The 27,892-nt window shown below is 34.1% G+C and overlaps 1 protein-coding gene across 3 annotated transcripts in view; it reads left to right on the top strand.

The window, feature by feature from the left end:
• LOC106870263 (WD repeat and coiled-coil-containing protein) overlaps positions 1–25,884 on the top strand; it is an 87,852-nt gene extending 61,968 nt beyond the window's left edge. For all 3 annotated transcript variants that reach the window (XM_014916280.3, XM_089349403.1, XM_089349401.1), the window contains exons 8-16: positions 1,802–1,899; positions 3,232–3,354; positions 5,336–5,434; positions 6,271–6,460; positions 15,305–15,831; positions 19,771–19,817; positions 22,625–22,683; positions 24,638–24,769; positions 25,290–25,884. In XM_014916280.3, the coding sequence (XP_014771766.1) occupies positions 1,802–1,899; positions 3,232–3,354; positions 5,336–5,434; positions 6,271–6,460; positions 15,305–15,831; positions 19,771–19,817; positions 22,625–22,683; positions 24,638–24,769; positions 25,290–25,531 (1,517 nt within the window). In that variant the 3' untranslated portion in view covers positions 25,532–25,884. The remainder of the gene's footprint in view (positions 1–1,801; positions 1,900–3,231; positions 3,355–5,335; positions 5,435–6,270; positions 6,461–15,304; positions 15,832–19,770; positions 19,818–22,624; positions 22,684–24,637; positions 24,770–25,289) is intronic.
• The last annotated feature ends 2,008 nt before the right edge of the window (positions 25,885–27,892 follow it).

The following is a 27,892-nucleotide window of genomic DNA, read 5'->3' as shown; positions in this document are numbered from 1 at the left end:
ATATGTGTGTGTGTATGTATGTATGTGCATGTGTATATGTTTGTGTGTCTGTGTTTGTCCCCCCAACATCACTTGACAACCGTTGCTGGTATGTTTACGTCCCCGTAACTTAGCGGTTCGGCAAAAGAGACCAATAAAATAAGTACTAGGATTACAAAGAATAAGTCCTGGGGTCGATTTGCTCAACTAAAGGCGGTGCTCCAGCATGGCCACAGTCAAATGACTGAAACAAGTAAAAGAGTAAATATTATAACTATTTCCAAAAGTAATTTCCAAAATAAACATTTTGAAAAATTCTGACACATGCTTCATAATGTTCAGAACTGAAACCCATATTGAACTCACTCTCTCATGCAGTATTACCTCTCATAACTCTCTACCATAAAAATGTTCGAAGCTTAGTATTTTTTTCAGATATTAATAAAATTTGTCAGACCTATTTTCATGCCACCAGAGTTATAGATACTTAGTGCACTTCGACTGCATGAAAATAGATTCAACTAATTTTATTATTACCTTAAAAAATACTAAAAATACTAAATTTCAAACATATTTATTGTCAAATACATTTAGAGCAATTCCAAACCATAAAAATCGCACTTTAAAATATTGTTTAGCAACAGTGATGTAATTTTCCTTCAAACTACAAACAGGAGTTTATATACGTACCAGCTACTACAGATAATTGTTTGTATGAAAAGTAAGACCCTACATACATCAAATTGTCTTTAAATTAAGTGGTGGCAGAAGAATTATCGTTGAATTTTTAGAAGGTAAGTTTATTGTTGCCCACAGCCAGCTATAGGGAATGGAAACAAGCTATTTGTACTGAACCTGCACAGGAAAACAAAAAATGTTGTTTATCATACAGCATTGCCATAAGTTCCAAATCAACAAATTATATCATTGTTTTGATGAAAATTGTTCATTGCTTGAAATAAAATTCAAGTTCAATAAAATTTAATTTAAATGCATGAAGTGTCATTGTTGGGCCCAAGGCCCACTGAAGTGCCCTTTACAGGGGCTAGCTTTTAAGCCAGTATATAATATATGTATAATACATATAATCATCATTATCATTTAACATCCACTTTTCCATGCTCACATGAGTTAGATGGGATTTTGTTAAAGCAAATTTTGTGCAGCCAGATGCCCTTCTTGTTGCCAACCTCCACTTGTGTCCAAGCTTTCATGTATTCAGATAAGTTTGCATGTTGTGAGAGAAAAGAAGAATTTGACATTTTGGAATTAACTCTTTGTCAGAGAGAGATGGAACAAATTAATTTCATTCCCAAACTATCAGATTCCTTTTCTTCTTGCCGCATACAAATTTCTCAAACACCTGAACCACACAATACGATTTTTTACCAACAGAGGCTATCACCTTTTTACCCTGTTTTTTTTTTTTTAATTTACTTAATATTCATTTTGTTTGTTTTTTTATGTTTGCATGGTTGGATGGTCATTATTGAGGAATTTTGCTCTTATCTGCTTTACCCGAAGAAATTTCATTTTATTCCACTTCTCTTCAAAAGTACAGAGCCACAGGATGATTCATAATATATTACTATCTACCATATGTATATATATTCTACATTTGTGTTTGATAAGCATATGATTGGCATAAACAGATTTGTAGTTTGATACAGGAATAGTATATTTTATGTTCAATGAAAAAAGAAAAGAAAAAATGCCTTATGGTCTATACTGTTGGTTTAATTAAATATTATATTGTATCAATCAAAAACGTAATGTACGAGTTTAATAATAAAAATCATTTTTGCCTTTCTTTCCATTTCAGAACCAAACAAAGTAAATTCATACAGCAATGACAATGAGAAACAAATGCTTGAAACAACCAATCTAAACAAATTAATGAATCTCAAAAGAAGTTCTGAAGTAAACAATATAATTACATTACATATTTCTAAAATATAAAAACATATTTATTATCATAAAAGGCTTAGTATGAGACTATCATTCAATGTGTTGTTGTTGCTATTATTATTATGAAGATGGTGAGATGGCAGAATTGTTAGCTTGCCAGATAAAATGTCTAGCAGCATTTCACCCATCTTTATGATCTGAGTTCAAATTCCGCCAAGATTGACTTTGCTTTTCATCCTTTCAGGGTTGATAAAATGAATACCAGTTGAGCACTGGGGTCAATGTAATCAACTTATTCCCTCCCCTGAAACTGCTGGCCTTGTGCCAAAATTTGAAATTATCATTATTATTATTATTATTACTACTACTACTACTTAGGCAGTGAGCTGGCAGAATCATTAGCATGCCAGGCAAGATGCTCAGCGGCATTTTGTCCATCTTTATGTTCTTAGTTCAGATTCTGCCATGGTCGACTTTGCCTTTCATCCTTTCAGGATCAACGAATAAGTTCTAGTTATGCACTGGGATCGATGCAATTGACTAGCCCTCTCCCCAAAAATTTCAGGCCTTGTGCCTAGTAGAAGTATCATACCAAACTGACCAGGACTTGTATGTTTTTAAGAAGTTTCTCTGAGATAAAGTATTACAGCTATTGCCATTCTGCATGATAAATGTTATATTCATCAGTATTTTTTAAACTAATGCTATTTCAAATGCATATACTGAATTAATTTTAGCTTAACTAGCTTTTGCCAAATCAGTGAATGTTTTGTTTTCTGATTTCTTTATTTATTAGAATGAATATTTCAACTTAGCTCAGAATGTCCAAGGGTGTTTTGTCACTGAGGAAACACCATATCAATCAGATTGAAACACCATATCTGATAATCTACTGACAGTATTCTGAATGAGCTCTCTTTTTTAATACACAAATCTCTTTGAGAAGTTTCTCTGAGACAAAATATTTATTGATGCCATTCTGTGTTTCTATACAAATTATTATTTTAATCAAGTACTGATTCAACTGCATCTATTGATCTAATATATTTCATCCATGCTTGCATGGATCAGATGAGAGGATGTTGGTGCAGAGTTATCTGTGGCTGGATGTCTTTCTTGCCACCAACTTCTACATGAGGTTACGATCTCCCAAACGCACACACACACACATATAAATGAATATGTGTGTATAATGTGTTGTTATTTACCTCCAATTCTGTTGTATTTTAGGCAACCTCTCATATCCTTGCTTAGATTGAGATAAAATATTGCTGATATTCAATTTACAATTTCATCTTCTGTAGCTCTTTCTCTGTTATAACACCAAAATCATTACATTTGCAGTGTGATGTTGACAACCAGTCACAGCTTGTTGTAATCAGAGTGAAGGAAAATATGAAAGATCCTGAATTTCTAATCAGAACTAGTATTAAGGGAATTAATACACCTGATTTGCTTCATTTTCAGGTTTGTAGCCTTTATTTCTTTGTTTGATATCATCATTCCATTTTTGTTATACCCAGAGGCACCCAAGATGCATAACCACTGACCGCAGTAACTATTTTAAACTATGATATCAATTATTGTCATGTGTCCCTAGAGATATGCTGCAAAACACTGCTTACCCAACTGATGTCAATCACTTATTTTGCCTACTCCACTGTTGATTTGATTAAAACTAGGAACGACATTTAGCTATAAACAAATATTTTCTCAACAGATACATACTAGAATGTTACCTGTTATATGATGGGTAACATTGGAAGTATACTTATGCCACTATGGTCAATATTAGGAAATATGGCACCTGTGCAATAATTATAATTCAACTTTTATCAAATTTCTTGATATTTATTTATACAAAATAATGAAATGGATATTAATTTTCAAAAGAAAAATATTTATTACCATAAAATTAAATAACACAAATTTCTCATTTCTATAACCATCATTTACTCCCTCTCCTCCTCCTCTCTCTATGATTTTTCCTCCTTCATTGTGCATGTGTGTACAGCGTTCCTTTACCCATTGCCTAATAACTGCACTCATCCTACACTTCTTATGATAACTCTTTCCATATCTCTCTTTTACTCTCTCTGTACGATGTAAAGCTTGATTAGAAAAATCATCAAACCAACCAACCAACCAATGTTTATATTAGCTATTATTATACAGAGATCTCTAAATTATTGTAAGATTCATATTGACCAGAACTTTAAATTTTGCCTGATGGCTTATTCAACCACTTTGACCAAACAAAGCAGAACTTGAAGGGAGAGATTTAAAGCCCTAGTCAACATGAATTTTACAATAAATTTGACTCTACCTTCAGTATCAAGCTCCCTACCCATCAATAAATGTTCTGTTTTTATTCTTTAACTTACTTTAAAATAATAACCTCAATTTGACATTTATCTGTGTAAATTATCAAGAACCCTCTCATCTGTATTAGCATGGAAAACAAATAAATACAGTAAAGGAAATTGGTAAATTGGTGACAGTCAAACTGTATTATTAGCTGAAATATCAACTCATTCATTACATTCACTTTGAACTAGGTTTCACAGCCTTTTCCCCCATTCTGTCATCAGTACCATAGCTTTTTAAGTCATTGCTGTGTTGTTGTTTAGTCTCATGTCAAACTTGATTGGACAGACCTAGGGTCAAAGGCAGTCCAGACATAACCATTTCATCTTTTTTCTATATCAGGGACATTTGGAAGCTATTTCTAGTAGGTCTACTGACTGGGTAGAAGCCAAGTTCAACATCTCATTAAGTAGAATTGTAACCTGTTGTCAGTCAAGCTACCCACATATAACACACTAACACCAATGGTTTTTTACAGTTATAGAAGATTGATGAAAATCATCTCAATTATGTCATAGTTAAGAGAATGAAAACAAACAACTTATATTACACATATAACAGAGCATGTTAGTTTTATTTCTTTCCAGTCTTTTCAGTCCTCTGAATTCAAGGCCCATGTTTCACCACCATGCAAACATTGCACTTCTAACATAAGTGTCGTACAATCTGCCCTTCACTTTGAGGGAAAAGACTTGTTACCAGGAGATTGATAAAATATATTACATGTCATTCATTGCACATAATATTCAGCAAATTGACATCAATAGATGAGCTAATGAGAGAGCCTCAACATGCTAAAGTTAGCAACCAAACATGCTAAAAATAGCAACCAAATTTCCCTCTGATCACACCCTACAGTCAGGATATGATTTAAAATAGGAATGACATGTTGAATAATGTAATCCCTGATAGTCTGTTTCTGAAGAAAATAAAGATGGTCATGAAATGCCATTTGATCTTAAGTTAGCTCATTCAGAGTTGACAAAGGACTAATAAAGAAAAACAGTCATTTGTATACAAACACTGCTGATTATCATTGCCTTTGTAGAAAGAAAATCTTGTTGAATATTTTTTTTTTCAGACTTTAAAACAAGTTCTCATCATTGGAAGCAACATACAGACTTCTCTGCAGCTTTTTAATTTTGCCAAGGATTTTAAGTTAATTAAACTTGCTAATGTGGTAGGTATTGTGTTTGATTCTTTTTTTCTCTTTCTTTTTTTTGTATTGTTTAAAAGAAATATTCTTTACCAACTCCTTGATTAATTTTTCTTTTTAACAAATAAAATTGTGAAAGAGCTGTTCCTTTTATTTAGATAATTGTCTTTTATATAGGCACACAGGAAAAATCACAGAAATGTAAATTGAATTTATGATTTTTTTTCTTATTTTTTCCTTTAATGACACTGATGGTGAAACTAAATAAGAAATATCAACAGCTAGAAATCAAAACTAAGCTAGTGACTTCACTTGTGAGGTTACTCCTACATGTATCTTTATTATAATGTGATTTATTATTGAGCTGGTAAAACTGTTAATGCAGTGAAACAAAGTGTTTAGTGGCTTTTCTTCTGGCTCTTTTCAGTCTGAGTTTAAATACTGCTAATTTCAACTTTGCTTTACATCCTTTTAGAGTCAATAAAATAAAGTACCAGTCAAGTGTTGGGTTCAATATAATCAAATGACCCCATCCTCACAAAAATTTTCAGGCCTTGTGCCTATAGTAGAGAGAATTATTATTAGAGTACTGGATTGGCAGAATCATAAATATGTCAGACAAATTGACTTGTGGTATTTCCTCCGGTACCTTCTAGGTACAAGACTAACTCGATGACAAATTGCAAAAAAACATTCAGTTAAGAATCATATGTCAAAATGTATAGATTCAACATAGCCACATGTAAAAAAAAACTGTATAAAAGTGTTAATTTAAAGTGTCCTATTGCAGAAATGTTGCTTCTTGTCTAAATTAATTGTGAATATGATAGCCTTAATTGAATTATGTCACTTCTTTGTAGGAACTTGAAACCCACAGTCGTCCAAAAGGTGTTTGTAGTCTTCCACCAGAGTTTTCCACAAACAGCAGTAACGGTAACATGTTAATCATGCTAGGTAAACGCTCAGAGACAAGCCCTTCCATTTTCTCCACCTCCACAGAATCTAAGTATGAACTGTGGTTGCAGTGCTTTTCACTGGACAACGCACAAAGTAAGTTGATTTATTATTTTATTTCTAACAGAGATGGATTAACCCTTTCATCACTATATTTCTGTTGAAATGCACTGCCTTTTTTTCAATTATTTTTTAAAATATTAAACTAATGCTGACCTCATTCATCTGGGGTTTGGAACATAAATTAACATGAAATTTTAATGGAAATTTTCAATTAGATTACTTTAAAATGTGAAATTTTTATCAGGACCAAGGGCGGTTTCAGGCAAGTTGGTATCTAAAGGGTTAAACACAAAGAAGTGTGTTTGTATCTTTCGTGTAATACAAGTGATATTGGTTGTTATTATTGAGCCCCAAGTCAACCACATTCAAGCAGAACTATGATTAAATGTCTTCCACCCATGACCATCACATTTCCATGTATATCAGTGTATCCTTTATTTAAAACAGTGTGATGTGATTTGAGTGAAATTTGACTTTAATTCAAGTAGGTTTACCAATAGTATTGAGCGGTGGTCATGATGGGTGTTTGCTTTAATAAAGATATGCTTCTGACAAACTAAGCTTGCAACATGGTATCAGTAACCAGTTGTAGCTATTTCTTTATAGTTATGCTAACTTCTATGTTTAGATCTGATTAGGAAATACACTATTTTGTCATGCTCTTTCATCTACTATATTGTACAGCTACTTAGTGACTCTCTCATGAAGTTTATGTTTCACAGATGATGTCTATTAAGATTGAAACACGTCTAGTGTTGTCTCCCATATTTGCTGAAAATATTAAAATATTTGTCATTAACCTAATATTGCCTTTTCTTTCTTTTTACATAAGCATTTCTAGCTATAGTTTTGAAGCTCTCTACATTAAAATATGTTAACTAAGATGAAACATTTGACTGTCACCCTAATATACAAGATAGATAATTTTACACACAAACTGGTAACAAGGTATCCTATAAATAATTACATGTTAAAATTATCATATGCATATTTTTTTTGTTTTCATATTCTCTTGAACCTTTTTATATTTCATTTGAAATATTAATCCTCCCACTTGTATATATTGGATCATCCCATAAATAATGCAATTTTTTCAATTGCATGAACTAAAAGTCGGACTTATACTTTGTTAGCCTAGTACTTATTCTATTGGTCTCTTTTTGCCGAACTGCTAAGTTATGGGGATGTAAACACACCAACATCAGTTGTCAAGCAATGGTGGAGGGGGGGACAGAGATACACAAACATATATATAGGATGGGCTTCTTTCAGTTTCCGTCTACCAAATCCAATCACAAGGCTATAGTAGATAATACTTGCCCAAAGTGCCATGCAGTGGGATTAAACCCAGAATCATGTGGTTGGAAGCAAGCTTCTTACCACACCTGCACCTGTATATTTGTAAATGTTTAGAACATTTTACTGCTATGTTTACATATATGTTCTTGTGCACTACTATCATTTTTCTTTTGACCCAACATATGGAAGATTAGCTGCCTCGGATCTTTGTGATTTGACGGGCAACACTTGTTTTCTTAACGAAACACTTTCAAACTTGGGACACTGGTAGAATGTGTCATACAAAACAACTTTTTCTCTTAGCCTTCTTAACAAAAAAATGTACATCGCAAGTTATTTCATGTTAAAGTTGTCGTATTTCTGTAATTTCAACCAATCACTGACGTCTATTCAGCTGAATACAGTCAGTGCTGGCCGGTCATAAAAATATTATTCCCTATGACATATTTCATCCGGTTTAATCGTAATTTATACGCATATATTGTTTATATAATAAATTACGCTGTGCGTATCTGTGTGTGTATATTTTTCCCATAACCTCACTCATAACCCTAACCCCAACCCTAACCCTAACTCTAAAACCTGAACCCTAACTCTAAAACCCGAACCCTAAACTAGAGTTTGATTTGAAGAAGATTTGGCTTCAAATTCTAGGAAATGAAGCACTTGGTGGAGGTGCATTAATAATTCTGGTAGCTCCAATAACAAGTGCAGGCAATATTCAAGTATTTTGATGGCTTTTTCCCCTTTGTTTACAAACAGTCTAGTTAATCAGAAATGTCAGAACTAACGGGGACTAATACCATATACACCGTCACAGCAGTTACTGTATTCAACTGAATAGACGTCAGTGATTAGTTGAAATTATCAAAATAAGACAATTTTTAACGTGAAATAACTTCGAATACAAATTTTATTATCTGTAGTATACCAGAAAATATACAAGTATACGAAGTTTGAAAGTGTTTCGGTACCAAAAACACTACATAAAAAAATGTTGCCCGTCAAATCACAAAGGTCCGCTGCCTCTATTTTTGCCCCACTTGTTTGATTGCTTGAGTGTATGTTCAGTTTTCTTAGAAATTATCCAATCCAGCAAGTTGACATCTTTATACCTTTGCTTACAACTCGCTACATCCACTCCTTACTTGTCTCTGAACCTCTGCTACTGTGCAACTCTCTTTTACCCCTTTCCTACACTCCACATCATATTCTTATTTCTCATCTGTCTATGGTTTTATTATGCTGCTGCTCCCCCCCCCCCACTTCTTGTGCTATCACTTGTCTCCCCCCCCACTTCTTGTGCTATCACTTGTCTCCCCCCCACTTCTTGTGCTATCACTTGTCTCCCCCCCCACTTCTTGTGCTATCACTTGTCTCCCCCCCCACTTCTTGTGCTATCACTTGTCTCCCCTTCGATCATCCACCCCCCAACCTCCAACTGATATTCATCGTTTACCACATCTCCACCATGTTCACTACATTCATCTATATTCCCCATCGCTAACCATCTGTCACTCTCCTTCACATTATTTGCAAACTTACCCATCCACCTTTCCCAATCCTCTAGTCTCTCTTATATATTCACCTTCTTGCAAACTTGGTACACCCTGATATCTTCTCACCACCAACATTTCTCTATAGTAAAACACCTGTTCCTAACACATTTTAGCCTCTTAACACTTGGTGCAAAGCCACATCCTTCAATACTGCACACTGATTCAGTCAAGAGGTCTTGTTTTGCAAATTAGTGAGTGACCTCATTAGTGCTGGTGCTACAGAAAAAAAGCACCAGTACATTCTGTGAAGTGGTTCACATTAGGAAGGGCATAAAAAAAAGTAAGGATTTATACAAACAAATGAAATTTAAGTAGAAATATATTCACACACACATAATTACTTTCAGATGTTGGGCACTTAGAGCATAAATATTCTTAGATATTTTATACCATTTTATCTTGTAGCTTCAAGATTTCGATGACATGATTGTTTATTTTTAGAATGACATTGTAGGGTAGGTATGAGAAGCCAAATCTAGATGGTTTGAACATAAAACAAGGTAGAACATTTGGGCCAGATATGACAAGTTTAAATGTTAAAGGGTTAAGATGAACTTCAATGATTTGGCTTCTATTTCTTGCTGGTTGAACAACTACATTGAGGCTCCCTCGTTGGCTTGCATTTGCCAGTATATGCAAGTGTGTTAAGTCCATTGGACATGTACATCATACAAATAATACACATTTGCAGGAACTGATGTGGCATTTTGCTTAGATAAGAGTATCCTTCTCTCTATCTATACACCCATCTCAGCTTTCAGTCTTTAATAAATCCAGTGTTAATAATATTTGGAAAGATGGCTGAATCAGTAGAGCAACAAACAATATCGATAGTGATATATATCATATCAAGGCGACGAGCTGGCAGAAACGTTAGCACGCTGGGCGAAATGCTTAGCGGTATTTCGTCTGCTGCTACGTTCTGAGTTCAAATTCTGCCGAGGTCGACTTTGCCTTTCATCTTTTCGGGGTCGATTAAATAAGTACCAGTTATGCACTGGGGTCGATATAATCGACTCAATCCGTTTGTCTGTCTTTGTTTGTCCCCTCTGTGTGTAGCCCCTTGTGGGCAGTAAAGAAATAACAAACAATATCCATAGTGGTATTTGGATACAACCCTTAACTCTTTTGATACCAACTTACCTGTGACCACCCTTGGTTCTATAATGTAAAAACTCTGTTTTAAAGTGATCCAACCTAAAAACTTGCATCGAAATTTCTTATTAATTTATGTTCCAATCACCAGCTTAACATAGTTATTTTACTAAATTCTTCATTATTTTCAAAATTAATTTAAACAAAGGCAAGGTATTTCAATAGAAATATGGTAATGAAAGTTAAAACCTGTCTGATATGGTTTAGTTAGTTTCCCCTTACCTTTCATCTTTCCACAGTCAACAAAATAAGTGCTGGTGTCACTAGAATTGACTATACTCTAGAAGGTGGTATTCCAGTATGGCCAGTGTTCATTGCCTGAGGTTTTTCTCCAGCCATACTTTCTACTTGTTTATTTCCAACTTAGCTCTCATAAAATATTTTAATTATCAATGATTTCCATAATGTAAAATAGTTTACTGATGGAACTGTAAGTTATTTAGGTGAGAACATTTGTTTTAAATAATTGTCCATTAAGAAGCTGCTTCTACATTCTTCACCTTGATAAACAATGAATATTTTTTCTGGTAGTCAAACGTTACTTATAAATATTGTAAAGTTTATTGTCTGTTATGTTTTCCATCTTGGAGCTTCATGGTCATCAATAAAATAGTATAGAGATTAACTTAAGAAACTATTCTTCTTTGGTGCCTGTCTTAAGTCAAGGACCAATGCTTCTTAATCATCAAACATGATTTCTTCAGTCTTGGATTAATTCTAAATACTCTGTATAATTGAAAATAGTTTGTTTCTAATTTCTTACTCACAAAACTGGTTTACCGCTTGCCTGCCTGAGATATCTCTTTGGAATGTGTGACACAGAGTCAATTACTAGACTGTGCAATTTATCTGATCCTCTTCACTGCTCTCAGAATGTTATTTTCGTTATAGTGTGTTGTCTTGGTTACTATATTGCTTAGAATTTTGTCTGAACTACTTGTTCTTGTTGATTTAGGCTATCATCAAGTAACCATGTTATTTATTCTCATGCATATGGGATGTAAAGATTTTCTTTTTTTTTTTCTGTTATTTTGAGATGGAAAACATAAATATGGCATTTATTGAAATAGTATTGTTTAATATGTTTCTTATATAGTCACAGGTTTACAAGAAAGGAGTTAGGAAGTGCCTAGACTGTGACATTTTTTTCAAGAGCATTAGGGATATTAGGGAAACTGATTCATCTAAAATCTAAAATTGCTTCAATCTTTTTCTGAGAAATTACTGCCACAATATTTTGTTGTCCGTGTGTGTGAGTGTGTTAGCTGTATATCATACTTAAAGCATATATACTATTGAAACCTTCTAAACTGCAGTATTTGTCTCAAGAAAGTATCTCTTATAGATGTATAGTGTTAAAAACACATATCAACAGCAGATGAAAATTATTCAGCAACAACAGTGGCATTGCTACTTCTTTGAGCTTCATCAATAGCAGGTATCACTAGCATCATATGCTTAGCAAAAATCAGCTGTTTGCTGATGTAATTAAACAGGAATTGAAAGGTCACTGATTTCACATTTAGCCAGCAAGCTGAATAAGATTCATTATTAGTGATGGAAGCAACATTAACTCAAATTAGCGATCTATGTATCATACTTAAAGCATATATATTGTTGAAACCTTCTAAATTGCAGTATTCATCTCAAGAAACTATCTCTTACAGACATATAGTATTAAAAACACAAATATATCAGTAGCTGACAAAAATCATCCAGCATTGGAGGTGACATTGCTAAATCCAGATTTCAGCTTGTTTGAGCTTCAACATGTGTTATTGTTTAGCCATGGTTGAGCCCTTGGTCAACTCTGATTGAACAAACCTATGATCAAGGGCATTCTATATTTACACACTCTGTTTAAAGTAATTTATACATACATTTACTGTTCAGTCTTAATATGATCATCACTACATCACTAAAAAACAATAAGATCTCAATTCAGTTATTGAGATTACAGGCTCTGAAATTGACATGAGAAATTTTATTAAATGATGTAATTTTCAGTGTTAGAATAATGAACAAACCTCAAGCAAATCTCACCTATAACATCAAATACAGATTCAAAACAAATGTTTTCAAAATAGACATGCATAATTCCAAACAATAACATGTGCTGTCATCATCATCATCATCACCATCATTATCATACAGCCACTTTCCATATTGGTGTTGTGATAAGGTTATGAGTCAGTTCTCACTCAGAGTTTGTGCTCCCTAGATGGGTCAAAGGATCACATGTGCATGTTTCACTTTGGGCTTGATTTCTATAATTGGATGACCTTCCTATCACCAACCACTTTTACAAAGTATATTGATTACATTTTATTGTAGTACTAACACAACAGAGAGTGTCATATCCGCGATAAGATTTAGAAGTCGTATCAACATAATTTCTTTTTTCTTTCCTTCAAAAGCCTGGAACTAGAGTATATTATGCTTTGTGTACTGAGATTTAACCCTTTCGTTACCAACCCGGCTGAAACCGGCTCTGGCTCTGAGTACAAATGTCTTATTTTCAAAAGTTCTGAATAAAAATCTTCCACCAGACCTTAGTCACAATTTATGTTCCTAACACTACCTTAATGATAACTAAGTTATTTTACTAAATTCTTTGGTATATTTAAAGTAATTGAAAGAAACACAGAGCATCTCAAAATAAATACAGTAACGAAAGGGTTAATAAACCAGCTACCATTTGTTGGTATTGATATTGTCTGGTGGTGTTAGTGGCGTGACTGATATATTTTTGATAACTAGAAAAGGCACAATAAAACAAAATGCTTTGCATATTCCTATAGAGTTTTTGCATGGTACATGATTCTTATTGATACATCTGTTTTAGTATGTTTAGATAATACATACATGTTTTTAGTATGTTTAGATAATAGAACAGTCTTTTCTTTGTTTGTCTGCTCCTTGTAGAACCTTGCTATTTATATATGTGCCTTCCAAATCTTCTTATGCAATCCTTTCTGTCAGCTTCCATCTTTCTGTATTTCTGCTAATTCTCCCTTATTCAAGATAGAAAGCTTTGTTTTATTCTACTCTTTGTTGATGTTTCGTAAAAGAAATGCTTTACATGACAGAGTTGCCAATCACACACACCTCAACCTGTAGAACCAAGTTTGTATGTAGCAGACTTTTACTCTACCAGGCCTACTGACAAATAGTAGGTGCCTTTCTTTGAACCTTTAATGGGAACTCCATATTTACAAAGGGAAAAATACAATGGTGTTTATATAGAAAGATCAAGGGTCATGTTAAGTTAGGTAAACAAATATTTCACTTGCTTATCAAAGTATTACATTATAGAAGTATGGCCCACAATTGTAAATTTCAGTAAAAAAAGGGGGTGCATATTTTAGCATAATTAAGGAGGGTGAAGCTGCACTTACAATCATGAAAGTGTGGTTTTAATTCTCAGACCAGTTGTGTGTTGTGTTCTTGAGCAAGGCACATTGTTTCACGTTGCTCCACTCTACTCAGCTGTAAATGGGTAACCCTACAACAGATTAGCCTTCCGATCAGGACATTGTTGGTCTGCTTGCCTAGCCAGTAGGGTAGCATCATTCAAAAGCTAAAATGATGCAAAGTGCATTGTGACCAGCAATGTTTAACATCTGATATTCTGGTCGATGCCGTAATAATTAAGGATATAATGCTTAAGAGAGAGAGAGTTAATAGATAACTGTACAAAGAGTTTGAGGTTTCAAAATGAAGCAATCGAAAAACGTATGCCCTTTGAATATGAGAACATTCATATTACATAATTAAAACCAATCCAAATATCCTAAGTTGTGGTAATTTTCGGTGTTTAAGAAAATATGAGAGTAGCTGCTGATTTCACTGGAAGGGTACCAGCCACTAGCACTACGTTGAATCTGTAACAGAGACTATTAATTCACATTGCCTCAACATAATATTGTAGACATTGTTATATAACTAAAGACTTTCACGAGTTTATCCTACTAATCTGAAATCTTTGCAAGGGTAACATCTGTATTAAACTGGTGTCTTCTTTCGCAAAGTTTGAGGTAATTCTCACTTTTCTTGAAGCATAACAATGCTCTGACACCATTTGGTGATTCAATGAGGGAACCTATATTTGATCACTCAACCTGCTAGAAATAACAGCTCAGTATCCCATAAATAACATATTACCATCTTAAGGAAAGAACGGATGCATTTGATAATGTAGTTCTAAACACATTAATCTTGAAAAACAAATAGGAAATAGTTATTGCTGGAATGTTCTTGATCATAATTCTGATCAACCAGAGCTAATTAATAACAACTATATAATTATGGCAGTGGGTAAAAGAAAAGCAAAAAATACATATTGTAGATAAGTACAGAACTGCAACATATTGTAACATTTCTAGTATAACATATTACTTGGTGATGTCACATACCGTGTGACACTCCACTATTTTGTCTTTTGCTTCAACAATTACTACAGAATTTGTTAAAGAGTGTTGTATTCAAATTTTTGGATACTATTGTGAAACCATGGTACAATGATAACTAGAATCATAATATCATAAACGAAGTGTGCTGAAAAGTTCCTGACTTTAAGGGTATAGCGAAAGGTCTGGTTGGTGGCTCAACCTTCCAAGTTCTTTTACAGGGCTTAGAAAAACTGAAGGACTGCTGCAATAAGTGTGTGAATCTGAGAAGGAAATATGTTGGATAAAATCATAATTAACTGATCTTCCTGTATTTTCTTTTACCCAAAGCAAGGAACCTTTTAGCACCCCCTCGTGTATGTGTATATATGTGTGTGTGTGCAGCACTATTCGTGTGGAATATATGTATATATATGCATACACACACACATATATACTTTCTTATCTAATTTCAGCCTCAACTGAAATCCATCAAAGGCCTAACAAATCTGAACGTAATAAGACTAATGGTCATTCAGAATATCCAAACAATATTGCTGTAGTCAATTCACAGCAGAGTTCTGTAAGTACTAGTCCTGTTGGCTCTCCAGCAAATGACCTCAAAGAAGACAAAATTTTATTAGCTAAAAAACTTCTGCACCCTGTAAGCCCGCAGCTGTCATCTAAATGCATGATAGAAGAACTTGGAGAATCTGATAAGTTGAAAGAACTCGAGATAGAAAGGGCAGACTTTACTTCAACTAAACCTAACTTTGTCAACCCTACTTGTTTGTCTGAGTGGGGCTCGTGCAATGCAGACCTGACGACCAAGAATTCACATGAACGATCAAATGGATTGAGAGAATCTGCCAGTGAGTCTGGTTATTCTGTTAGCAGTCCCATTTCTCCAAGGTCTCCTTCAATTGTAAATGGTTATGATCAGAATGAAAATCAATCAGTGGATTATGGTTACCAACATCTAGAAGATAAATTACAATTTCAGGTAAGCTGTTTTCAGAGCTTCAATGTTACTTTGAGAAAATTTTATCATTTGACATTGTAGACATGTTATTTCTGACATCAGTTTTCTAAATGTTCAATGAGTATAAAAATTTTACTTCTTGCATTAGTTGTTGAAAACTTGTTTTAATAATTTTTGAGTGTAAGGTAGTGAGCTTGCAGAATCGTTAGCGTGCCAGGTAAAATGCTTAGCAACATTTCGTCCATCTTTCATCATCATCATCATTTAACGTCTGCTTTCCATGCTAGCATGGGTTGGACGATTTGACTGAGGACGGGTGAACCAGATGGCTGCACCAGGCTCCAATCTGATCTGGCAGAGTTTCTACAACTGGATGCCCTTCCTAACGCCAACCGCTCCGAGAGTGTAGTGGGTGCTTTTATGTGCCACTGGCACAAGGGCCAGTCAAGCGGTACTGGCAACGGCCACGCTCAAAATGGTGTATTTTATGTGCCACCTGCACAGGAGCCAGTCCAGCGGCACTGGCAACGATTTCGCTCGAATGTCTTTACACGTGCCACCGGCACAAGTGCCAGGAGGGCGACGCTGGGCACAGGTGCCATCACGATTTCGCTTTCCCCAACAGGTCTTCACAAGCCGATTTTCATGGCCAATGAAGGAGACGTCTTTGGCATGGGTGCCAGTTGTCGAATTTAGTTCGATTTCGATTTCACTTGCCTCAACAGGTCTTCGCAAGCGGAGTTTAGTGTCCAATGAAGGAAGATATGCATAAGTGGGCTGGCTACACCCCTGGCAGAGGCTTTGGATTTAGGTCTCACTTGGCTTGCCGGGTCTTCTCACGCACAGCATATTTCCAAAGGTCTTGGTCAAAAGTCATCGCCTTGGTGAGGCCCAATGTTCGAAGGTCATGCCTCACCACCTCATCCCAGGTCTTCCTGGGCCTACCTCTTCCACAGGTTCCCTCAACTGCTAGGGTGCTTTATGTTCTGAATTTGAATTCCACTGGGGTCAACTTCGCCTTTCATCCTTTTGGAGCTTGATAAAAGGAATACCAGTTGAACATTGGGATTGATATAATCAACTTAGCCCCTCCCACAAAATTACTGGCCTTGTGCCAAAATTTGAGACCTATAATTTCTGTGTGTTATGTAATTATTTTTAACACTGTCATAAATCCATAAAATTTAGAGGCAGTTTCAGTCATTTAAAATGATTCCAATATTTGACTGGTACTTATTTTATTGACATGTAAATGATGAAAGATAAAATCAGATTCAGCAGAATTGGAACCTAGAAGCTAAAGTTATGCAACTAAATACTGTTTCTGTCACTCATCACCCTTGCTTTTACCATTCATGTATGATATGGCAGTGTTTCTTTCTTACAGAACAATACTCCTTAAAATCATTTTGTCTTACCCATCTGATCTAAAGACAGACTGAAAATAGCTGTAACATGTTACATCACTTGGTCCACAATCTGTTTTAAGTTGCCAACCACCTTAAATAAATTGCAGTTATTGCCATATAAGAATAGCAAAATGGATACTTTCTTACCTATCATTTTGTATTCTCATAACCATTTTATGAGGGAGAGTTTGTTTTGTTACTGGACCTATGTATTTGATAAAATAATTTCATGCTATAAAGTAATTCAATCATCTTTTCTTTTACTTTTTTTTTACCATTTTCAATGTTTTAACAGCAATTTTCCCATACTAGTATGGTTTGGGATGGGTCTGCATATAGTGTAGTATCACTTGTTTAAATTTTTTTCCATATCTTCTGTGGGGCCTAGCATCTTTATGATCTCATCAGTTCTTCCCGTGTCTTACTTGATGTTTAAAGAATACCCTCCACCAACATTAATTTGTATCATATATATTAACACTACAGGCATTTCTCCAGTTCACATCAGCTGATGACATTAATGTCCAGTTCTGTCAGTTCATTCTTGTTCTACCTATCAACCATTTGTTGTTAAAGTGACTGAAGAGAAAGGAATAACAGGTTTTGCTAAAATAGCACAACAAAACCCCATGGAATCCAGGGTCTTAAATATAAAAACATTATAGTCAGCACTGGTGATGATGCCATGTAAAAAGCACCCAATACTTTCTATAAAATAGTTGACATTTGGAAGGGTATCCAGCTATAGAAACCAAGCCAAAAGAGATTATGGAACCTGGTGCTACCCCTGGTCTTGCCTTGAAAAGCAGACATTAAATGATGACGACGATGATTTGTTTTTTTGCATGAAGAAATCAGTAAATTCTCAATAATGTGGCGCACCTGAGCACTGAATACAATAAGCTTTTCATCCTTTCGCGGTTGATAGAATAAGTACCAACTGAGCACTGGGATTAATATAATCAACTCACTCCCTCTCCCAAAATTGCTGGCATTGTACCAAAATTTGAAACCACTATTATCATTGTTATTAAGGTAGTGCACTTGTCATTAGAATGTCGTAAAAAAAACTTTGTTATTTGTGCCAGTTCTTTAATTCTGACTTCAAACTCTGTTGAGGTTAATTTGGTTTTCATCCTTTCAGGATCAATAAAATAAAGTACTATTCACATGCAAAGGTTGATATAATCAACTTACTCTCTAAAATTGCTGGCCTTGTGCCAAAATTAGAACGGATTGTTATTGTTATTATTATTCAGTCAATGAACTGACAGAATCTTTAAGCATGCTGGGCAAAATGTTTGGCAGTATTTCTTCTGGATTTATGTTATAAGTTCAAATACTACTATATCAGCAACCAGCTTGTGCTCATTTGCAGCTGAGTGAAACAAGCCACATGAAATGAAATGTTTTACTCATAGACACAAGTCCAGGAAGTGAACCCATGATCTTACAATTATGAATTGAACATCCTAACCATTAGGCCATATACCTTCACAACTGTTAACTGTAAATACAAACAGCTCTAACTGCAACCAAGACATGTAATAACTGACAACTGTTTTGATAGATTGCTGCACTGAGTTCAGATCAGCCCATGAGTAAAACTAGAATAGCTTAGGCTGATGAAAGAAACTCTGCATGATCACTTAATCTGGTTGAAGTAACAGTCACATTTCCACATCCTGCTATCTTTAAAAAATAAATAGTAGATAATGTAATCCAAGATCGACTATTCCTAGAAAGAAAATAGGATTGTTAGGTTAGCACCTATGACAATTTTAAAGGCTTTTGAGATTGGTGGAGGAATGTAGATGTTACCCTCACAATGGGGACCTGATTTGAATCCTTGTGCCCAAGAACCAGATAGTTTAACATTAGCTGTTAAACCACCTGGTCCTTGAGTACAGGGATTCAAGCAAGGTTTCTGATTAAGTTTACCACCTAGGATAATCAAGGTACCATAGATTTACATGACAGTAGCTTACTTTGGGCTAAGATCAATAACCATTTCATATGCTGAGGAAGAAAGGAGAGAAAGAGTGGTTAAAATCTTTCAACTATTTGATTTTATGGAAACTGGGATAAGCTCAACACATCATGATAATATATTAGTAGTGGTTCAAAACAGGATTTTTTTTTCAAATAATCATTTACATATTTACTATTAAATATAGGATAGTCTATCATTATTATCATCTTCATTTAACATCCATTTTCTATGCTAGCATGGGTTGGATGGTTTAACAGGAGATGGCAAGATGGAGAGCTACACCAGGCTCCAATTGTCTGTTTTGACATGGTTTCTAGTCGGTTATCCTTCCTAACACCAACCACTTTACAGAGTGTACTGGGTGCTTTATACATGGCACCAGCATAAAAAAAAAAAGAGTTTCTGATATTCAGACCTATTTCCATTCATCTTAACTTCAATTTTCCTTATTTTTTACAATCAAATGGAGTGAATTAAACTTGTAACAAGCTATTTCCTCAACTGTTTTACATGAAAATGTTTTTAAAATAACTGATTTTTTTCTTCAATATTTTACAGAATAACCAAATTGCTGAACTGGAGAAGAAAATCGAGGAACTAAAGAGGTTAAATATTTATTTTCTATTTAATTTATATAATCTTACTCTTGTGATAAATTTATTTAGTTAAATTTATACTTGTTTCTCTTTAACATTTAAATGATTGTCAAATGTAATGTTTATTTATTTACATTACTTTGAATTAATCATACATTATCTCGTAGTTTTGAGATTTTCATAATGTGATTGTTTATTTTTAACATGGCATTGTAGGGTTCGTGTGAGAGGCCAAATCTAGCCAGTTTGAACATAAAACAGGTAGAATATTTCGATCTGATATGTCTGGTTTAGCCCTTTAGTATTAAGATTACTCAGTTAAATGTAATGCTTAATTACATTGTTTATTTTTAGAATACCATTTTAGGGTAGGTATGTGAGATAGGATCTGAAACAGAATGCTTGCAGCTGGGTATAGTCAGTTTCAATAGTTAAATGCTAAAGGGTTAAGCCAGTTTTGTGCGTCAAACTTATCACTACATATTTTAAAATTTTGGTTCTAATTTCTCTCTGAATGAACATACATCATTATTTAACATCACTTTTCATGCTAGCATCTGAAATTAATGTATACTTTAAGTAAGCAGTATTCATGAAAGAGAGTGTTAGCTGCAGTATTTATCAGTAAGCCCATCACTTAAAAAAAAATTTTAAATACATAATATATAACAGAAAACAGAACTGTATTTTTGTAATTGATAGGTATAGTTGAGTATGTGTGTAACAGAGTGTTTCAATGAATATAAACTTCCAAATTCAGTGTGTTTTGTAATGCATAATGATACTGTTATATATATATATATATATATATATATATTACCAAGGAACCCTACTTCCATTCTGAGTAACTATATGTTACTGTAAATACACTTATATTAAATATTTGTTAACTTGTATAACTCCACCTAGGTCCTAAGTGAACATGTCTGTTTTTAAAGGCTATCCAACTTTGATATCCTGTATTTCTTTTCAAGAATCGTGTATCTGGAGTCACATTAATGTGCCTTTGCATGTATCTGTGTGATTAAAATGATAGGGAAATTTAGCCGCTGTTTCTAGCAAGTTGAATGACCATGTATCTTCTTTGTTGGCTAGGAAGCTCTGTTATCGCATCAAACAAAAGGCCATAATTACCTATATGTATGTAAAAAGCCATCAAGTAACCTCAACGTTTTAATATAGTGTAGATACTAATGTCTTACAAAATGACTCAAAAGTCCCTCTTAGCATTAATATAAACAAGTTAACAAACTAAGTCAATTGAGGTCATTTGAACTTCTTTTGTATGTATTCTGCTCTCTGTTCCACCCTCATACTTTCCACCTTCTCACTATACCCTTTACCCACCTCCATACTGCATTCATTAACCCCAACCAATTAAACTGTATTACTGTTTTATTGTGCTAGTTTTGGGACAATGAATACTCTCTCACATTTTGATGATGGTATTTCTCTAAAATATTTTTTTTTTAAATACATAAATGTGTCACTTTCTAACCACATGAATTTGATTCAATCCAACTGCATGGTATCTTAAGCAAGTGCCTTCTACTATAGCCCCTGACTGATCAAAGCTTTGTAAATAAATTTGGTAGAAAGAAGTTCATAGTATGTATGTATATTATGTAATGTAGCACAGCACAACATAATGTAATGTGATGTGTGTTTGTGTCTCTGTCTTTACATCATGTGATAGTTGTAAGAGAGTATTGCTATCATTGATTTTTCAGTCTTCTGTAAAAATGTTTGGCTGAGGGAAAAATAACATCTTGCTTGGAAACAAGTATGGATTGGTGGCAGGAAGAGCATTTGGCCAAAGAAAATCTGCTTCTATGATTTCCATCTGATCCATACAAGCATGGAAAAGTAGATGTTAAACTTTGTTGTTGTTGGCACTCCGTCGCTTACGACGTCGAGGGTTCCAGTTAATCTGATCAACTGCACGGCCTGCTCGTGAAATTAACGTGCAAGTGGCTGAGCACTCCACAGACACATGTACCCTTAATGTAGTTCTCGGGGATATTCAGCGTGACACAGCTGACCCTTTGAATTACAGGCACAACAGAAAGTAAGAGTGAGAGAAAGTTGTGGTGGAAGAGTACACCAGGGTTCCCCACCATCCCCTGCCAGAGCCTCGTGGAGATTTAGGTGTTTTCGCTCAATAAACACTCACAACACCCGGTCTGGGAATCGAAACCGCGATCCTATGACCCCGAGTCCGCTGCCCTAACCACTGGGCCATTGCGCCTCCACTGATGTTAAACTTACATACATATATATATATATATATAATTTACAAGATTCAATATGTTCTAAACATTCAAAAGGAACAGTAACTGCTTCAGTGTCACTGGTCAAGAAAAGCCTGCAAAGATCATGAACTCTTCTCCTATCTTCAAACGCAGCTTGTTATATATATATATATATACATACACACACACACAAATATATATAAATACACAACAAAATAACAAAAAGTGTATTAAAAATATGACAAAACCATAAAAATAAAAGTTTTATAGCTCATGTAAATGCTAGAAAGACTTCTAAATCATCCTGTACATTTTCTCATTGTCTGTGTTATTTTAGTTACTGTAATTCGTCAGATCTTCTTTAGATGCAAATTCTCAGATACTTTGGTGAAAAACAAGCTGCTATGTAAATAATTTAAATATTAATTTCATTTAACAATCACAAATTTTCCAGCCTTCTTTCCTGAAAGGAAGACAAATGTTTATACGTTTCAGCTTCATTACACAGCTTCACTCAAATTTATTTTTCTTTGTTCTTAATGTATTTATCTGAAACTATTTCAGAGAAATTGATAAAAGCAGTTGTATCTTTCCTACAAAATACCAACCACTCAAGGCACCAGGTAACTTTTCTAATTTTATTTCTTCTATGTTTCTCCCAATATTACTAACTTAACAATTATATTTGCCATTCAGTAAATTGAATTTGTGGCTGAATTGTAGCATTCATGCCTCTCACAATGGTATTAACTAATCTAGTGAAAAGACTCCAACATCACATTTCTTTTCCCAAGAAGATTATTATTATCATTTGTGTTAGTTTACAGAATTCATCATCATCACCATCATTTAACATCCATTTACCAAGCTGGTATAGGTAGGATGGCTTGACAGAACTGGCAAGCTGCAAGGTTGCGTTGAGTGAGCTCCAATGAAATATGAACGAATATATCAAAGCAATGGTATGCATTGGGATTTCTGATACAGCCTTGTTATACAATCTACCCACAACCATCCAGTTGATTTTTTTAATCTTGGAATGTGACAGTTAAGTGAATTGCCAGGAGACTAATCTATTTGCAGAAGAACTCTTTTTTTTTTCTTTTACTTGTTTCAGTCATTTGACTGCGGCCATGCTGGAGCACCGCCTTTAGTCGAGCAAATCGACCCCGGCACTTATTCTTTGTAAGCCTAGTACTTATTCTATCGGTCTCTTTTGCCGAACTGCGCTAAGTGACGGGGGACATAAACACACCAGCATCGGTTGTCAAGCAATGCTAGGGGGACAAACACAGACACACATACACATATATATACATATATACGATGGGCTTCTTTCAGTTTCCGTCTACCAAATCCACTCACAAGGCTTTGGTCGGCCCGAGGCTATAGTAGAAGACACTTGCCCAAGATGCCATGCAGTGGGACTAAACCCGGAACCATGTGGTTGGTAAGCAAGCTACTTACCACACAGCCACTACTGCACCTATTCATTCATATTTTATAATTTCATTAGTACAGTACAAGGACCTATTTCCCTTCCCTACCCCAAAACATCACGTCTTGGTGATTCTCCTCAGAATTAAAATAACAATTAATTTTTAAAGTTTACACAGTAGCAACTGTATATGCTAAGATCCCTGTCACACTTTCAAACTTAGAAATGGATTTAAAGAGCTGAACATCTTTAATCAACTTTGTGTTTTCTAACGACAATCAAAAAGCTCAAGCTAGTTATCAGAATCTCCTGGAATAGACTTAATTTTCTATGGTCAGCACATCATCATTGATGATGATGATATACTGTCCATTGAAAATTATATATGTAGATTACTGTTTAGTTGGATTGTCTAACAATTTCAAAATTATTGGCAACAAATAGTAAAGTGCCTACTTTCTTTATAATATGAGATTCTAACATAGGTACAATGCTACAAATTTGGAGGGGAGGGAAAAGTACTCCAGTACTTAATTCATTTTATCAACCCTGAAAAGATGAAAAGTCAGAATTTGAGCTCACAATGTAAAAGACACAGCATTATTTATAGTAATATTTAATGAATAAATCATTTAATATAATGAATAAATGTGTCTTATTGTTTATCTAACTTATTTCAGTCATTGAACTGCAGCTATCCTGGGGCCTTGAAGGGTTTTAGTCAATCAAATGAATCCCAATACTCTTTTTTTTTTTTTGTAAGCCTGGTACTTATTTTATCAGTCTTTTTTGCTGAACCACTAAGTTACATGAACATAAACAAAAAGACAGAAATATATATATATATATATATATATATATATATATATATATGTATATAAATATTTTTGATTATTCTTTTTAAAGCCAAAACAATGCCAGTTATAAAAATAATGTCAATGGTTTTACCAAGTATTTCAGTATTTCAGGGTTAAGACCCCTTCTTCAGGAAATCTTTGGAGAAAAGGTGTTGTTAGATGGTTTCTCTCTCTTTCACTGCATGAAATGTGTTAATACAAACTTACTGTAATACTACTTAATGGTAGGAAGGAAAACAAAAACAAACAATATCAATTCAGTAACTACTTTATATTTTTCAGAAATCATCAATGTAATCCATGTTATCCCATCAGGGATATCAATTAAAAAGACCTTTCTTTTGGATCATGGCCGGTTACATATGGAATCTGTGAAACAGTCTTTTGGTTTGAATACCATTGAGCTTTACATTGGTGAGAAATCTTTCCTCATCATATTTTGAGAATACAATAAAGTAATAACATTAATTTAATCTATTGTAATTGTAATGTGGATATTGATTAACTTTTTTCCTATTTAACTCAGTTCATTGTAATTGTATTTTTACAAGTATAACAAAGATCTCCTGGGTTTTTAACTTGCATTTATTTTATCATTAACATCATGATCCCTGTACTATAAGCATGTGGCTCAAGTGTGTATCAAGGTTATGTTGGTTCAGTACTAAAACACTTATCTACTATTTCCCTTAGATGGGTTAATCACTACCACATTGAGCTAGAAATTTGTTACAAGTAGTATTCTATGAGAGACAGGTTGTTGTAGGGAAAGGAAAAGAAAGAGCCCTAAAGATTCTGGCAAATGTGTAGATTTGTCTGCACTACCCAACCCATAATCTGCATAGCAAAAGTGATCTAATTGGTGTAAATGTATTGTTAAAGCTCACTCTCATTAACACACATTATATCACCAGTTTTCTTTTCTTTTTTTCAGATGGTGTTCCTGTTATTGTCAGTGCTAACATTGATGGCTATATTCCACTGAAATTCGACCCCAATTCTACACTGTTCATTAGTGGTATCACATCTCCAGCTCAGGAGGATAGTGTATCAATATCATCATTAGCATCATCTGCTGTCTTACCTCAGAGCCCAATTAATGAGAGTAAACCTATTACAGACTTAACAGTTACTGGGGCTCTGACTTCCATCAAAGGGAAAGCCACATCATGTTAGCATTTCCAGTGAAAATCTCTCTTTTCCTGTATGTCTTCATCTTGTAATGACTTTGGGGGAGGCAGCCAGTTTGTACTATTCGGTAAAGAACTTGCTGTGTTATTATTTGTTAGCTACAACTGCACAACCTTACAACTAACTGCACAACCTTACAACTAACTGCACAGTTTGCTTAAAATACATTAACATCTATATAATTTCCCCTTCTCAAATACATTGTTATTATATATATATGAGAATGTGTATGTATATTTGAACAAATTGATGTATTATGTATTGTTATGGATTTTTTTTTTTGTTAATAATGAAAGCACAAAAAAAGAAAAAGCTGTAATAAATAAATAACATAAAAACAAGCTGTTTTTGTTCCTATTAAATGCCATGTATTACTGCTTATACCATGAGATATGACATCAACATTGTTTAAACATCCACTTTTCTATGTTTGCATAAGTCAAATAAAACTTGTTGAAACAGATTTTCTATAGATGGATGCTCTTCTTGTCACCAATCCCCACCTGTTTCCAACAAAAGTATTATCCCTTGTTCTTCAGACAATGAACAACTCAATGGCTAAACATGTTTTAATAGAAGATTGCAAACAAACAATATCAATTGAGTGAATAAATGTTGAAGCAAAGAAAAGACACACACATGCATACCATATATGTCCCATCATGCCTGACTACAAATCTTTCCAACTCACTCTCCACAACCGCCTAAAACTATACCTCTGCACACTTCCCTCTCAATACTTTCAACCTACTATCAAACTCTCATTACTTATATTCAAGAAAACTCTTACATGGGAGAATTTACGAAAAAAACAACAGACAAAGACAGGTGGTGTAAACAACAAATGGATGTATTAGTTTAACACTCGGGAATAGAGAATGTCTTTGACGTTTCGAGCTACGCTCTTCAACTGAAAGGAACACAAAGAAACAAGGAATATGTATGTTTACACACACACACACATGATGAAAGAAAATAGGGATTAAATAAGCCATGGTGAATACCTCTTTAAGCATTCTCTGGAAATAGAACTTGTTCAGTTATAACAATCCATGTATCATTATTCTTTTCTTGTGACAGGTACAATTTGTAAATCCATGGTTGAACACCAATTAAATTGGGTGTATTAAGCAAAGGATCCAGATGCATTATCATCAATTTATTTAGCTTACACATGTTTCAAACAGCATGGCACAACAGAAGTTATGCACTTTGCAGTATGCACATTTAATTAATCCTTCTGTTGGTTGACTAAATTGCGAGAGATACAGAGCATGTAGCTGCCATGCCATTCTTTTCAATGCTTCTGCTAAATTTTGTATACATTGGGATAATGTAGAAAGGGTAATAAATTCCAGACTGCTGTCTCCATTTCATTGTCCATGTCCATATCATGGGCAAGGGGCAGTCTCTTTTTCTTCATTTAATGACAGTTACTACTTGTATGTATCTTGTTAGACTTGTAAGTTAATCTGGGATGTCATTAAGTGCAACTTAATTCACAGCAGAAGACAATGAATTTAATAGAACTATAAAAGAAAATCAGTATCTAATAAAAATATGCTTTTCACTGTTGAAGGAATTTATATTAGGTAAAAATTAATAAAAAAGGAATAAATTATACACTCACATACATGCATACACACTCTTACTTGTCATGATACAAACTTACATCAAATTTGTAAAATTTTTTAAGAAAAGAATATCAAAACTTTAATTAAAGTGTAAGACAATGTTTGGAAACAGGAAACATTAAAATATGATATAGTGTCTCAACTATTAATTTTAATATCTGTCAGTTTGTGGATGATTTAGTACATTATTATATATGTTAATCCCTATAATGAAGTATATGCTAATCATCTGCAAACTGACATATTAGAATTAATTGCTTTGTCAATGTATTATATTTTAATGTTTCCTCTTTCCCATTCTGTTTTAACCTTTGATTAAATTTTTAATATTTCTTGCTTTAGAATTATAGAAATTCATGATTAGTAAGAGTGTGTATGTATATATATAGATAGAGAGAGAGATGTGTTGGTGTGTGTATGCATTTATACAGTATGTGTGTGTATGTATGACATTTCATTTTTATGTTATGTAATTCTACTTAATATAGATTACTCCAACAACCAAATGCATATTTTTCTTAGTAGATACTGATTTTCTTTTATAGTTCTAGCAAATTCTTTTTGTCATTAAGATGCACTTAAGAGAGACTAAATTACAATTTTTTCTCGACAAGATATATCTATTAGTTGCCATTAAATTAAGAGAAAGATACCACCTTTTGCCTGTGACATGGACACTGAATAATAAAATGGAGACAGTGGTCTGGAATTT

The sequence above is a fragment of the Octopus bimaculoides genome, chromosome 3, assembly GCF_046866305.1.
Source record: "Octopus bimaculoides isolate indiv1 chromosome 3, ASM4686630v1, whole genome shotgun sequence".
NCBI lineage: Eukaryota > Metazoa > Mollusca > Cephalopoda > Octopoda > Octopodidae > Octopus > Octopus bimaculoides.
This window is presented reverse-complemented; position numbering and strand designations above follow the sequence as displayed.